Source organism: Bos grunniens, chromosome 5 (genome assembly GCF_055505025.1).
Source record: "Bos grunniens cultivar Pamir isolate PY7600 chromosome 5, Bosgru_T2T1.0, whole genome shotgun sequence".
Lineage (NCBI taxonomy): Eukaryota > Metazoa > Chordata > Mammalia > Artiodactyla > Bovidae > Bos > Bos grunniens.
Window position 1 is genome coordinate 109987235 of NC_141169.1, and position 16288 is coordinate 110003522.

Here is a 16288-nt window from a genome sequence, read left to right on the forward strand (position 1 = left end):
GAGCTGGGGTTCCTGTACACTCAGGCAGGCCATTTTCCATGTGGGACATGCAGACCCCTCCATTGGACCCACCCAGTTGCCCACCCGACCAGGTCCTCTTCCCCTCTTGCTCAACCTCCAGCTCATGTGTCACTGCCCGAGGACGTTTCTTCCACCCTCTGGCCATCGAAGTGGGTGGGATCTTCATGACACCCTGTGTCTTCCTTGAAAGCACTTAAGTAGCTCATGATTCCATGTCAATTAAGTGGTTATTTGATCCATGTTTGGCTTCTTTATAAGCTCTCTGAGGGCGAGGCCTCCAGGCCTCATACTGATCACCTGCCCCCATCCCTGGGGCAGCAGGTGGCCCATGGAACATAGTTCAACAAATGACTTTGAGTGAAAACAAAGGCATTGGGTGTGGTGACCCCAGAGTCCTCCCATTCCAGACAACTCTGGTCCATCCGTGAGAAGCTTGTACCCACCACCCAGTGCTAAGCCCAGACCTCCCCCTGTTCAGTGATCCTCAGCATCACTCCCTGTGGAGTTGCAACCAGGTCTCCTGGTCGTTTCTGTTGCTTTCCCACAGGTTGGTAGGAACCGTTGAATCTGAATAGTTGGGGCGTGAATGTGCCTTTGTAGCTGCCAGCCAAGAAGCTCTAGGTCCACTCTGAACAATGAAATCCAACAATATCAGCAGAGACCTCTGAGTTGGGGTCTTCAGTGGTTTCTCCCCGCCACCCGCCCCTTTATGCCAGGTGACCTGGATCTGCTTCAGACACACCTGCACGTGCGGTTCGGCCCTCAGGTCTCACGGTCCTCTTTTCTGGGATCCAACTCATGGAGTCATTGCCACCCCGCCCCCACAACCTGCCGTCACCCCCAGGGCCCTCACAAACCATCTCCTCACTGGAGTGTGGCTGGATGAGAGGATCCTGACCTGATGAATCAAAAGAGCCGCTCTGCCCTTGCCACGCATCATCTGGGCCAAGCATCACCTATAGCTGACACCTCCAGGCCAGTGTCAACATGGTCTTGAAGGAAGATGCCGGGGCTGGTTTCCATAATCGACAGTTCCTCTCAATCTTCTAAGGGAAAACACCATGCTTTGCGTACTCAGACCCTCTACCTCTTCCCTTCTCCTGGAAGTCTGAAGTTGTCCTCAGCAGGAAGGCAGACAGTGGTCTGGGCCTCACAGCAGCGTGGAGGGAGAAAAGGAAAGGCAGTGCATGCAGCTCAGCTTCTTCTCCATCCTCACCTGATTGCAGCATCCAGCGAAGCTGCTCCTTTGAGTCCCATCTCCCTGGAAAGCTTGCGGCTGGGCTTCCTGGCGTGGGGATGGGGGTGGGCAGGTCATCCCTCACGAGGAGGCCACCCACACGAGCTGCAGATGAGACTGGACTCCCAGGTTGTACACTGTGTGCCAGATGGAGCTGTCTGCTCCATGTTCCTGCTGTCACCCTAAGTCCACCTGTGTTTGTCAGGTCTCACGTCCTTATTTGGGGCCAAGAGCACATACTCACCATGGGCGTGGCCCTTAGCGATCTCGTGTGATCGTGTCCACGGGGCCCTTAGTGGTGTCCTGTCCTCGAGGTGCTTCCAGGCTCGTCTGGATCCATGCCTCCTCAGGGACCCTGTTCGTTGTCCCATCTGAGGAAAGCACTGGGGTGCAGAGATGTCGCTGAGTTCTCCAGGTTGGATTGGGAGCAGGAGGAGCCTGTTGCGGGGATAGCTATGAGCCGGTTCCTAGGAGAAGCTGTTGAGACTTAGGTCTTGACAGCCAGTTATGTGCGGGGGTGCTGCAGAGAGTGGCGCTGAGAGAGGGGCCCTGGTAACACCTGTACACCCCTTCTTGGCTGCTGCCAGCAGTGGGTGGACAGGGGCTCGAAGCCTTTGCTAGACTGGCCTCAGAGGCAGTGGGGCCCCCTGGAAGCAGGGCGAGGCCCTGCCTTCCCAGAGCATGTCACGAGTGTGTGCTATTGCTTCACCGATGCGGGTCTTTGACACTGAGGGGCAGGGCCAGGGCACATGGAGGCACTGGGCACAGTCGTGCAGCCCCAGCCTGGAGTCAGGCCACCAGCACTGAGCCCTGTGCCACTCCACCAGCTGTGATGCCTAACCTCTCTGGAACTCACTCTTCTCCTCTGTAAGGTAGTTACTGACAGTACCTACTTCCCTGGTTGTGCCAGGGGGGTTGGGGTCGTCTTCCTGCCCCAGCAAGTCTTCATGCCACATCGATGAGGGCTGGGGGCTTCGGTGCCCTGGAGTCACTCCTCATCCACTGGCTGAATCCCCACCAAGGCTCCTCCTCCATGAGCTCATCCAGTCACTGCTTGCATCCCTCGGGGATGGGAGGCTCACTGCCTCTCAGAGCATCCTGCTTCGCCTTAGGTCTGTTTCTTGGACAGTCTGTTTGTGTTGAACCTGAATCTTCCTGGTTTGCCCTGGCTCCAGTCCTGTGGTCATGCTGAATGCCACCACTGTCCTTCAAAATAGCAGGTTAAATCCTATGAAGGTCATTGACAGCCCCCTCTGTGCCTGTGTGCTTCCCACTCCACGGGTCTCGTCTTTTCCCGATGACACCCCTCGGTGTCTCTGGAAGATACGTGAATGAACGGCATGACTTCTCATAGCAGCCTGTGCACTGAGTCCCTGCTGCATGCCGAGGGGCACAGATGAGAGGACGGGCGGCTGGGACTGTGCATCAGGCAGGGAGCAGCATCCACGGGGGGAAGGACACTTGCAGACATGGGGAGGCTGCAGCTGGAGAGTGCGTTGTGGGCCGGAGTCAGGGGCCATCACCTGGAGAACGTGGGTGGCAGCGCATCAGAAGACTGGACACTGCGCTTGTGCTTTGAAACGAGCATCCCAGCTGCGACGTGGAGACAGCGAGCTGAGTGACCGACCCAGCGGCCACAGTGTCCAGTAATGCACTCCAAGAGGCTGGGAGTGCCTCCCTCCGGGGGTGGGACCACGGATGAGTTCTTTTTTCGTCCCCCTTCCTCGTGTTTTCTCATTTCTCTATAATAAGCATTTCCCATCTCCTTCATGATGAACATGGATTATTTATGTAGTAACAGTTACTTACACTTTCTAAAGTCCTGCAAAAGCGAACTGGCAGGACTTGGTATGGTTGGAGGCCCAGGTCTGATCTTGGTGCTTGGGGAGGGAGGTGCCCACCACTCTGACAGGGATGGGTGGGAGCAAAGCATCGGTCAGGAATTCTACAGCTCTGATGGTGGCCGGAAACACAGGCATGACTTCCTCTGGGCATCTTCACAGCCAGGCCTGCAGGCCCTGGGGGCTCGCCTGTCCATTTGAAGAGCTCCCTGTGCCAGACTCGGTGACAGCAAAGCCCCCAGAGCTTGGTGATGGCAGCAGCAGCCTGCACTTGGCTGTCTCAGGCCACATGTGCTCAGCATCAAGCAAAGTCTCAGCGATAAAGGGCCAGGAGAGTCCACAAGTCCCCATGTTCACAAAACTCAGCCCAACGTGGGAGGCGGGTATCAATGTTTAAAAGCCACTTAATGAACATGTGACTGCAAATGGAGACTCAGCTCTGAAGGAAAGGAGTGGTTTCCAACAAGACCTAGAAGAAAGGGGGTGGGCCTTGGGCCGAGAGCAGAAGGATAAGCTGAGGGAGTTACGGAAAAGCGTCCAGGCTGAGCGAACAGTGCAGACGATGGGGCGGGAGGAAAGATGGCAGGTCTGAGTCTGAAAGAAGCACTGTTGGATCAGGAGTCCAGAGAGGGAGGGGCCTTGGAGGGCAGGAGGACCCTCCGCATCCTGTGTCCCCCTCTTCTCTGCCACGTTCCCCTCGTGGCCTGGACAGCCTCCTCTAGGGATGCCCCCAGCAGTCACCCTGAAAGCCAGCGTGCAGCTCGGCTGTCAGCTTCCTCTGAGGCTCTGCACACCTGGCCGCAGTGTGTACAACCTGCTAATTAACAGAATCCCTTGGATCGGAAAGCATCATGTTCTACGGGGAGGCTGTGAAGCCCTCTCATTAATTCGCAGGTGAAATTATTCTGGCTTTTCTCTTGCTTTGCTTCCTCTCCCCAGCTCGCTAATGGCTGGGGTGAGTCCTCCCAATTAGACTTGTGAACCCCTCTTCTCCAGGTCATGAAGCCTCAGGGACCCCCTCAGGGCACAGGGAGGGAGTGCCCAGCCTTCAGGCACCAGCGCCAAGGGCAGTGGGGGCAGAGGGGTGACACCCTCAGTGCAGGAGAGGAGGAAGTTTATTCCTGGCTGGTGGATGGGTCTGAGACTAAGTGCCCTGTGGGGGATGACTCAGAGGTGGGGGTCCTAGCATCTGTGTGACCCTCCACACAAACAGCCTGGACAAGAGGCAGGGAGCCAGCCCTTCCCCCATTTCTGTCCTGGATGTGGAGATGGTGTCCCCCTGTTGACAGAAGACCTCCTGGCACCTGGAGGAGGTCTGGGGGGCTTGCCGGCAACCACATTTACAAATGAACATGTGCAGCCTCTTCTCTGAACGAGGAACATTCGGGGATGATTTTACGGTTCAGCTTATAAGCAAGGGGTCCTTCTTCCTGTAAGACAGCAGCATAGGCCTGAAACCCCTGGGTGCTGACAAGACCTGTTGTGAAAGAAGCTTTTTACTTACTCTTTTTTCCCTGAAAGGATCAGGGGACTTCAGAACCCATTTGTTGAGGTGACGCATGCAAACCAGAACTCCCCCTCTAACCACGCTGAAATGCGCCAAGACAACTCCACCTCTGTCACTAGGATCGCTCTCCTCCTCCCCAGCTGAGAGGCCCTTAGAAGGACAGGGTCTGCCCGTCCTGCCCTTTGGACATGGCTCCCGGGGAGGTTTGTAGTCAGGCCCACCTGGATCCACTCCCGCACCCCATCCAGGTGTCACTCTGACTGTGCAACCTGGAGCCTCGGTTTCCTCACCTGAAACTGGGTGGCGAGACTCTCACGGGAGGTGAGGCTGAGCAAATGGCCTGAGCTGCGGGCAGCGGGGTTGACAGCAGGAGCTTTGTCGTTGCAGGTCTCCAGGTGGTCTTGAATTCCATCATCAAGGCCATGGTGCCCCTGCTGCACATCGCCTTGCTCGTGCTGTTCGTCATCATCATCTATGCCATCATCGGCCTGGAGCTCTTCATGGGCAAGATGCATAAGACCTGCTACAACCAGGAGGGCATTGCAGGTAAGGCAGGAGCCATCCTTCCCGGCCGCTGGGGAGCCTTGCCTTCCGGCATCCGCATTTCCTCTGCCAAGAGAGGCAGGAATTTTATTTTATCTCTAGGGTCTAACGTCTGTGTTTACTAAAATGAGTCTTTGTTAAAATAGCTAAACATAAGCTTTGTCCAGCTCTGCTGTGTGTGTGTGTGTGTGTGTGTGTGTGTGTGTGAGTCACTTCGGTCGTGTCCAATTCTTTGAGAACCCATGGACTGAAGCCCGCCAGGCTCCTCTATCCGTGGAATTCTCCAGGCAAGAACACTGGAGTGAATAACCATTTCCTTTTCCAAGGCATCTTTCCGACCCTGGGATCGAACCCATGTCTCCTGCATTGCAGGCAGATTCTTATCCATCTGAGCCACCAGGGAAGCCCTGTCTGGCACTGATAAGCACTCTCTAAACAAGGTGCTTAGCCAACGCTGAATTTGTTAAGAATCAGAGCTTAGCTGGTGACTCTGTGTCCCCTCGTGTGGCTTATCATCAACGGTGCCCCTGGGAGGAAGCCCCGCTCAGCCGGTAGGCTCACAGCCGTGCGTCCTTCTCACCTCTAGGGTGGCCTGGCTCCTCTGCCTCAGTGTTTCTGCCTCCCGTCCGGGGGCCCCCAGTCCAGGTGAGGAAGACGGCCTGTGACAAAACTCCTTTCCTCCGGGAGGTGTGGCTCTCCACGTCCCTCCCCTAAGCCAGTGCATTTAACAAGCCATTCTGCTCACTGAGTTCCCCCCTGGTAGGACTGGAGTTTGGGCTGGACAGACACCCCACAGACTGCGGTCTTTAGCTCCTAACATCTCAGCTGGACTTAAAAAAAAAAAATTTAAATAGAAATTGACAAGGCTTTTAAACAGACAAAATAGTTTAGCACAAAAAGCTTATTTAAAACAATATACTCCGCAAAGGAGTGAGCCGTGTTCAATATATGTGACTTTTTTCAAACAAGATCTTTAGTCTTAGTTTTTTGGCGTCTTGGAGAAGAAAGGGGAGCATCCTCTGAAGCCTTGAAGGACCCTCTGTCCCCTCCATGTCCATCACTTCTCACTCCCCTAGACCCAGGCAGTAAACTAAACCCAAGCCCCTTGTCCTGGGGTGTGGAGGAGACATTCAGTGGAGGGAGTGACATGAATTATTCAGAAACCAAAGCAGACCACCTGACCTGTGTGGTCTGGTCAGCTTGGACCCCTGATCTGTGTGGTCTGGTTCGGCTTGGACCCCCGATCTATGTGGTCTTGCTAAGTCGTTTCAGTCATGTCCGACTCTGTGTGACCCCATAGACAGCAGCCCATGAGGCTGCCCCGTCCCTGGGATTTTCCAGGCAAGAGTGCTGGAGTGGGGTGCCATTGCCTTCTCCGCTATGTGGTCTAGTTTGACTTAATAGATCAACTGGGTCTTTGTACCCGCCACAGTTGAAACAAAACCCCCAAACTGTGTCAGAGATTCACACAATTGTTTTAACTTTCTTGATGGTGAGTCTAAGAGGAGACCGTTTTTTCACTGTAGAGAGCATTTCTTGGGTCATAATTATATAAAATAAACTGTCATTTAAAAAAAAAAAAAAACTCTTTTAAAATGGAAGGAATTGGGTCTTGACTTTAGCTAAAATTCTGAGATTTTCAGCCTTGCTTAAAGAAATACCCAATATCACAGTGAGTAATGTTCTCCCCCTTTAATTCAAAGCCTTCTTTTTTGGGGGCTCCATCTGTAGCTGCCCTGAACCAATACATTTACACTGACTGTGCAGCTTCCTTAGGGCTCATCCTAAGATTTGCCTGAGAGCGAGTGTAGGACATATAACGTTCATGCCATCATATTAAAATGGTCATGACCTGTCTGACCCAGACTTCTCAGGCCGGCGTAGGGATGTCAGGTTTAGAAGACCCCATCAACTGGGCGATGGGCCATGATTGGGCTCACCTGAGCACCAAGAGGGCAGGAGCATGGTTAGATTCCCATTGAGCAACCCGCTCCCACACGGCTGTGCTCCCTGAGCTGAGAGAGACACTCATACACACCCCCACCTCGAGGAGGCTTCTGCCCCGAACGATGGGGAGCAGCCAAGGCTGGTTTCCCGCAGACGGCAAGATCCTGTGGGGCTGCGCCAGCACCGCCTGGAAGCCTCTGACTTTGTGGTCAGGCCGTCAGTGGTCTCAAATGGCCAGTAAATGGTGGGTGTGTTGGCCCAGGCCACGGGGCTCCTCTGTGCTGGCTGGGACGGCCGTAGGCCTGACGAGCCCTCCAGTGGACCCTCTGTTCTCAGGGGACGGCAGGACTGGCCTGGCCAGGTGGATGGCCAGTCTGGAAACACACTGCTGTCCATCCCTGAGGGTAAACAGACCAGGAAATGTGCCTGCTTCCTCCCAGAAAATGCCCAGATTATTTATCTAATGTTTTATCTCCCCTGCCATCAGGTTCAGAAGAGAATCAGTCCCCACTGCAGAAATACAGTCAGCCAGGGAGCCCAAGGACAGACCCCAGGGACATGCTCCCAAGGGAAGAGCCCTGCCAGCCACACAGGAAGGGGACCTCATAGTGCGTGGAGCCAGCCGCCCATGGGGAGGGCGCCCAGGACACTGGCTGCAGAGCCAATTCACCCAGTGCCCTGCACCTAATCCTGGGCTGGTCCAGGGACCCTCATCCCACAGTGGTGGGGGCTCCTTCCACCCACTCGGTGACCAGCGCTGACAAGGAGGGACACATACGGGACCCCAGACACACTCAGCACAGCCAGAGGGCGGAGGGCCCAAGCCTGCAACCTTTGACCCCCGAGGGTGGAGGGCCCAAGCCCGCAACCTCTGACCCCCGAGGGTGGAGGGCCCAAGCCCGCAGCCTCTGACCCCAGTCCCCCTTTGCTTTGGAGACACTGGCATCACCTTTGGAAGGGGTGTCTTTTTTTAATTTTAGACTTTTGGTTGAATTCCTGAATTTCTCTGCAAATTGAGATTATGCTAAAGTGCCTGAGTGTCCTTATCTTGGTTTTCTTTTATTTTTTAAGTATTTATTTATTTATTTAAAGTATTTATTTATTTGACTGAGCCAGGTCTTAGTTGCAGAATGTGGGATCTAGTTCCCTGTCCAGGGAATGAACCTGGGCCCCCTGCTTGGGAGCTAAGAGTCTTAGCCACTGGACCACCAGGGAAGACCCTGTCTTGGTTTTCTTAAGGGATTTTACATCCAGTGATTTTTTTACACTTGAGACAGCTTTGTGAGCGTGTAGACGTGAGGAAACCTTGGGTGTCGAATCCACACCAGAAAGCTCTGGGCTGCCGGTGGACTGCTGTTCCGCCCCTGGGCTGCCCCTTCCAGTCCCTGAAGACGCAGCCTTTGGAGACACGCGTTCCCTGATTCTGGAGGCATCTGCAAGGCGCCTTCCTTGTTCCTCAACAGACACATCACCATATGTCCATCCTTTTTGTCTCTGGTTGTCCCATCTGTTTAGTGGCGCTCGAGCCAGGTCACTCTGAATCGCTCTCCCAAGCACAATAATTACCCCTGAGACTGGAAGAGAGCTGGTTGGCTGAAACCCAGACATGAAATCACTTTCTCTCTATTCACTCCTCAGATTTGGGGCCTCAGAAAGTAACTGGTTTTGTCTTTGGTCATTTCTCCCTGGAGCCCCTTGATGGCGTTCTCCCAGAGTCCCTGCTCCTGATGGTGTTAACCACACTTCCAAAATCTCTCTCATCGTCAGCTCTATTCTTGTGCCACAGACTTAATTTGGAACTTTCCAGAATGACCCCTCCTCTCTCACTTCTGCTTTGAAGTGGGGAGCCCACATGGCTTCAGCTCTTTCTCCAACCTCACGCTCCCACCTTCCTCTCTGGGAATTCACGGCTCTGCAGAAAACCCAACACATCTTCATGTTTAGATTAATTTCCCCTCACCCTCCAGGGCACGTTGCCAGGACCTGCTGATCTGTGTGTGTTCACATTTTCCAAGTGTTCCCTTTAGCGCTTTTTATAGACACCTATTTTTACCAGATTGTTATTGCTCCTTAATTGTTCTCGAATCTTTTTTTTTTATTATTGTTCAAGACCGATTCAAGATAGCAGAGAGGCACTTGATCCTGCAGACCAACCTTCTGATTTATTTATTAATCATTTATTAATGAGATTGGTCCTCTCTCGTTTATTAATGAGATTGCGTCGCCTGGACGCTGTTTTCTTTCTTAATGAGATTGCATCCCCTGGATGCTGTTTTCTTTCCAGCATCCATTTATAAAGCCTCGAGAGCCGTGCTCCTCCCTTGAGGACACTCGGAACCCACTCTAGCAGCCTTCACCTTTTCCTCATTTCAGTTCTGAGGAATTGGAATGCAAGGAAAGCTGTCAGATCAGGGGTCCTAGTGCAAAGATTAGCAGCATCTTTACTGCACTAGAGAGCAAGACCTGAGAAAAAGAAACCCAAGTTTCCGCCTGTGGTGTTCACCTGCTCTTTTGTCTTATCTTTCATCTTCCCAGCACTTTTGTCACAGTGACTGAACACGTCATCTCCCAGAAAGCCATCACTAGACCAGTGGACCCAATAAAATTTATGATCTGTTTGGTTCCTGGGTTTCCAGTCCACTTACTCTCAATTTCTAGGTGCTTGTCATCCACTTTCTTATGTATTCCTTAGGTCTGAGGCTCACTTTTCAGGTTCCACCCTCTTACAGCCTCCCATTACTTAACCTGACATCCAAATTTGCAAAGACTTCAAAAGTTCAGAAGTCACCAAAACAGACTGAAGTTCCTTCCCATGAAGGGGGTCTCCTGGGGGCCAGACCCCAGGGTAGGAAATGGTGCAGACTGTCGTCCCCCATATGATTCAGGGACCAGGGATCCCCTGGGTCGTGGCACACACACCTGACCTGGAGCACCAGGCCTGGAACAAGCCAGGAAGCTGCTCTGCTCACAGCGACCCCAGCCTGTGGAAGCTGGCCAGCCAGCTGTCCATCAGTGGGCAAGCAGATAAACCCACAGTGACCTGTACATCCGTGGAAAGGAACAGACCATGAAACAATGATGCCTCATGAAAAAATATGGACCCAAAGCCGCCTAGTGTGATTCCTTCTACAGGAAATTGCAAGGCAGGCAGATCCGTAGACAGACGGCAGGTGTGACTGCCGGGGGCTGACTGCAGACGGGGCTCGGAAATTTGGGGTGGTGGAAGCATTTCCAAATGGGTTGTGGTAATGGCTGGATGACTCTATAAATTTACTAAAAATAACTGAGCTGTCCATGCTCACTGATGACTTGTCCGGCATGTAAATTATGTTTCGATGAAGCTGTTGAAAAGAGAGAGAAAGGCAAAAAGCCAAGACGACACAGGCCAGCGTGTGTCTCCAACCGCACAGCTCAATTCACACCCCAAAGGGTCACCCTCAGTGAAGACTTAGGATTAGTATTCCTCTGCTGTCATGCTCTGGGGAGTGAAAAGCTGTAATATGAAGCCACAGACTGAGAAGCAGCCCAGCAGCCAATAGCCTCGACATCGAAGTCCTCGCCCCCAATTACTTGGATTTGCCAGAAACCAGAGAGGACCCTGGTGGCCTGGAGTCTCCGAATGAAGGACGACGAGCAAACTTTCTCTCTGGGGGCACATCCTCGCTGCCATTTGAGTTGTTTGCTAGAACAAAGGTCCGTTCTGTCTATCCCTGTTTCTTTCTACAAGCCCAAGACGATAACCTTAATTTCTCAGAGTTCTGCAAATTCCACGCCATTACCTCTTGCAACTGGGACCAAGACTCTCAGTATTTTACCAAAATGGAAATTCTCAGCTCAGCCAAGTCTAGTTCAATCCACCAATGACCTCTGCATGAAAAATAGCCTAACTCACTGATTTCCTGGCACCTCTTCCTAGAGCATGGAATTAGCCTGAGCACAGCCTGCAGCCATGGGAGATGTTAATCTGTTTCCTGGAAACGCCAAGAGGGCTCCATACTGGGGAGCATTCTTCCCATCCCCCATGGCCACTCTGTCCTGAGTAGAGGTCCAGGTGGTTTTTCTCTCCTGAAGACACTGGAGAAAAGGGCAGGAGGCAAGATTCCACGTGTCATGACCACGAAAAATACTGCAGTGGTGGTGTTCCCTGGGGCTGGGATAATGCTCTGTGAAAGTGAAAGTGAAGTCACTCAGTCGTGTCCGACTCTTTTCGACCCCATGGACTATAGCCTACCAGGCTCCTCAGTCCATGAAATTTTCCAGGCAAGAGTACTGGAGTGGGTTGCCATTTCCTTCTCCAGGGGATCTTCCCAAACCAGGGATCAAACCCGGGTCTCCCTCACTGCAGGCAGACGCTTTACCGTCTGAGCCACCAGGGAAGCATAATGCTCTATAGGGGTTACTTTTTGCCTTCAGAATTTGTTCTCCGTCCTTCATCAAGAAGGCATCCTCTGCTGTAGAGTGACCTGCATCCCAGGTGAAGCAGCATGTTACATGCTGCATGGACCTGTGGAGAGTCAGAAAGTGTCACTGGGCAGGATCTCTGGCCAATTACATGAAAGAACCTTCCCATCCCATCCCCCATACTGAGGGATCCCGAGAAAATTATAATTGAAAAAGACACATGTACCCCAAAGTTCATTGCTGCACTATTTACGATAGCTAGATCATGGAAGAAATCTAGATGTCCATCAACAGATGAATAAATAAAGCAGCTGTGGTACATTTATACAATGGAATATTATTCAACCATAAAATGGAATGCACTTGAGTCAGTTCTAATGAGGTGGATGAACCTAGAGCTAATTCTACAGAGTGAAGTCAGAAAGAGGAAGACAAATATCATATATTAACATATATCTATATGGGATCTATAAAGATGGCTCCAATGAACCTATTTGCAGGGCAGCTGTGGAAATGCCGACATAGAGACAGACTTGTGGATACAGGGGAGGAAGGAGAGGGCAGGACAAATGGAGAGAGTAGCATGTAAACATAGACACTGCTGCTGCTAAGTCACTTCAGTCGTGTCCGACTCTGTGCGACCCCATAGACAGCAGCCCACCAGGCTTCCCCGTCCCTGGGATTCTCTAGGCAAGAACACTGGAGTGGGTTGCCATTTCCTTCTCCAATGCATGAGACTAGCATATGTAAAATAGATGGCCTGTGGGAATTTGCTGTGTGACACAGGGAGCTCAAACTGGGGCTATGACAACTTAGAGTGGTGGTATGGGGTGGCCGGTGGGAGGGAGGTTCAAGAGGGAGGGGACATACGTATGCCTATGGCTGATTCATCTTGATATATGGCAGAAAACAATACAATATTTTAAAGCAATTATCCTTCAATTAAAAATAAATAAAATTTTTTAAAAACATACTGGGCAGGTGGGATGAATTGGGAAATTGGGAATGATTGACATGTACACTATTACTACTATGTATATAATAGATAACTAATGAGAACTTAGTGCTCTGTGGTGATGTTTATGGGAAGGAATCCCAAAGAGGTATGTATGTATACCTATGGCTGACTGGAGAAGGAAATGGCAGCCCACTCCAGTGTTCTTGCCTGGAGAATCCCAGGGACGGGGAAGCCTGGTGAGCTGCTGTCTATGGGGTCGCACAGAGTCGGACACGACTGAAGCGACTTAGCAGTAGCAACATAGCTCATTCACTTTGCTGAACAGCAGAAATTAACATAGCAGTGTAAAGCAACTATACCCTAATAAAAATTGTTGGGTTGGCCAAAAATTTCCATAATATCCTACGGGAAAACCTGAGCGATCTTTCTGGTCTACCCAATAATTTTTTGAAAAAACCCACAATGCCCTTACCCTAAACTCTGGCATTCCCACAGAAATGTCTGCAGATACTTGAGCACGAAAAACAGAAGTTAAGGCCTCCCCTCTGCGTTCCAGGATGCTTTTAGTCAGAGTGGTAGCCTCATAGTTGTGTCTTTCTTGGCCGTTTGACGGGCAGCCTCGCCTCTGTCTTTGAAGTCAGTACAGGTTAAATACAGTTTTACAACACTCAGCTGAAAGCACTGAGCTTCTGGATTGACGACAGCCTGGATGACACCTAGTGCTGCGTGTGTTCGCTTGTGTATGGGGCGCTGCTGTGACTGTGCTCTGCACTGTTGCTGCTGGGTCCTTTGCCATCCCACCCACTGATGTTCTAACTTCTCTCTTCTTTCTCTGCCCATCCCTCTCCCCAACCCCTGCCTCCTTATCTCTTCCCCTGGTCACTTGAGATGTCCCAGCAGAAGACGACCCCTCGCCCTGTGCCCTGGAGACAGGCCACGGGCGGCAGTGCCAGAATGGCACGGTGTGCAAACCAGGCTGGGATGGACCCAAGCACGGCATCACCAATTTCGACAACTTCGCCTTCGCCATGCTGACTGTGTTCCAGTGCATCACCATGGAGGGCTGGACCGACGTCCTCTACTGGGTACGTGCCGGGGCGGGCGGGGCGGGAAGCATCCGCCTTCCAGGGACGTGCAGTCACACGCACACCGGGAGGAGTGAGGACCTTGATTTCTTCCAAGTCTTGCCTGAGAAACAAAGCCCATGAGCCTCTCTCTGCTCACCAGCCCAAGAGAAGTGTCACCGATCATTTGTCCTCCACAGTGGGAAGCGCTGGCACACAGCCCAGCGGGGCTACGGCCGACCTGACACAAGGGTCCTCTTGTAGGGCTTCTCCCGCCCCGTGCGTGTCCTGCCCGTGTCCCCGAGGGAGCAGGAGGGTACACGTTCAATTTCTAGGGCTAAAGAGAAAACTCAGGCCTGGTCTTCAAAGAGGAAAGCATTTTTATTGAATTGTGCAGCATCGCAGCATTCTATTGTGTTTTACTTCTCATGTTGATCTTCCCTCGTTATATCATATAGTCCATCAGACAAACGCATAGCCAGCCTCTTCACTCCTGACAGAACGCTCTGCTGGTCATGTGATGTGTATTTAGAAATGCCACTTCTCAAGTGCCGACCAATCAGCAGTAGATCTCCTTTTACCTTAAAGATGCCCTTTTATCAGCCAGCAGCCAACACGACTTTGCCAGCGTCCGAGCTGTCGAGGGGCAGGTTTTCGTGCAGCCTGCCCTACAGGCAAACACACCATATTTGATCTGTCTTCATTCTGGCAGTCAAGTCCATTATTTGTATTAAAAAAAAAAAAAACCCAGGAAATGTCATTCTTTGTAGGATCTCTTACTTCCACGTGAGAACTGATTTGCCAGAGCCTAGCACTGCACTCCAGCGTTTGGGCAGAAAATGCTTGTTGTCGGGCTTGAGAATACCATCGCGCCTAGAGTTTTGCAAATAATCAAGTGGATTTGGCTGCCCTGAAAACAGTCTAAGAGGCTGTTCGGGGAGGGAGGGATGCCAGGCTGCCAGGCTGGGAAGAACCAGAGCCAGGAGAGGTGTCCACCCCCGCCCCCAACCAGGAGGAGGAGTTCTGGAACCTCTCAGAGATGCTCTGCACACTGTGGGCATTGTGACTGCTAAACTGTTTTCAACAATTCAGAAGCCCTTTTCTCCCAGTTTCTGGGGGCAGACTGAGACCCTGCACTGCCGTGAAACGTGCGCCTCTCTTCATAGAACCAGTTTAAACTTGCCTGTGTGCCTTGAACCCCACCAATGATATTCAGTGTTCCCTGCTTGATAGGGGGTGCCTGGAATCCTGAGGATTCAGACACAATTACATCCAACTCAGGGCAGGGAAACTAGCTAGACTGCACTAACAGCGGTGGTGCTGTGGGAGCCCGGTAGAGTGGTCATGCAGCTTCACTCTCAGAAAGACACAGGTCTAATCGCCTCTCCCTCCAACTGAGATGAACACTGGCACACATCTCCCAGGCTCATACTCAGTAAGAACTTGGCTTTGAATGATTTGTGAGACAAAGGGAGATGAGCTTACTCTATCCGGGCAAGTTTAATTTCTTTTAGCAAAGCAGATAGAATTCAGAAGTGGCCCTAGGGAGTCCTTCTACCTTGGGTGGGTCCCTCTGGCCAGCCAAAGACAGAGATGTCCTCTGCCAACGGGCATCACAGGACACGTGGTCGTGTGGGACTGGGCTCGGGGGCCTCGCCATACGAGCTCCAAACCCAGGCCCTACGTTGCCATGGAAACACCTCCCATGGCATCAAATTGAGGGCAGGACGGCAGTGGGTGGGTGGGTGGGGGTGGGGGAATAGGTATAATTTACTTTGCTGATGGCCTGATGTATTTTTGTGATCCTCCTTCATCCCTCCCTCCTGCTTCCCACCCCCCAGCCAGATGTGGTCCAAGGAGGTACTGTCACAGTGACAGCCAGAGTGGGGGTTGAGAGGAGCTCGCCCAGCAACCAGCAATTTTCAACAGCTGTGTTGTGCCTTCCCCCTCTCCCCCCTCCAGTGCGGGGAGGCGGTGATGAGCTCGGGCAGGGCATGGCAGTGTCAGAGGTGGGGACAGTCCCCAGCCCATGGGACAGCCTTCCCCTGACCTTCCCAGCACCTTCCTAAGTGACTGAGCTATGTGTGCATGTGTGTGTGTGTGTGCAGGCACACATGTGCATGTGCACACACACACACACACACACACACACCCCTGAAGGCGAAAGGGAACCTCCTGGTAGGTATTTTGAGGGAGGCCCCTCCTAGCCCAGAGCGCCTGCCTGCTCGCTCTCTGCTTCTCTACTGTCTCTGGTTGCTCCTCCTTCCTCTCCTCAGGCTCCTTCTCCCAAAACCCACAGACTCTCACACCCCTCTTTGCTTTCCTATAAAACATGGAGCCCTTTAAGCAGGGAGGGGCCCGCTCCCCCACCCAGTGCAGCCGGGGGACAGACGCCAAGGGTCGGCCGGGGGACAGATGCTGAGGGTCCAGCCAGGTAACAGACTCCGAGGGTCCAGCTGGGGGACAGACGCCGAGGACCAGCCAGGGGACAGACACTGAGGGCCCAGCCCCAGCACCTGCAGGAGCTCCCAGAGGTCCCCATGCCCTGTGTCCATGGAGGACAGGGCACAGGGCATCTGCAGGGAGGCATGAGCGTCCCCTGAGCCCCAAGCGGGGCTCCGAGCAGGATTTCGGGCACCTTGCACTTGAGGACTCTCAGTGCCTCAGCAACTGTCCATGAAGGGGACTCTGTTGACCTCTGCCCATGAGGCCCTCTGCCCGGGCCCCCAGACTCTGCTTCCCGTGTGACACAGAACAGCCATCTGGCCT

General features: G+C 52.7%; 1 protein-coding gene across 20 annotated transcripts in view; it reads left to right on the forward strand.

Annotated features, from left to right (window-relative positions):
• Positions 1–16288, forward strand: part of CACNA1C (calcium voltage-gated channel subunit alpha1 C) — a 459352-nt gene that overhangs the window by 329255 nt on the left and 113809 nt on the right. For 15 of the 20 annotated variants that reach the window (XM_086402608.1, XM_086402606.1, XM_086402616.1 and 12 more), the window contains exons 6-7: positions 4994–5152; positions 13344–13540. In XM_086402608.1, the coding sequence (XP_086258734.1) occupies positions 4994–5152; positions 13344–13540 (356 nt within the window). The remainder of the gene's footprint in view (positions 1–4993; positions 5153–13343; positions 13541–16288) is intronic. The other 5 variants (XM_086402611.1, XM_086402610.1, XM_086402620.1 and 2 more) reach the window with 2 other exon arrangements.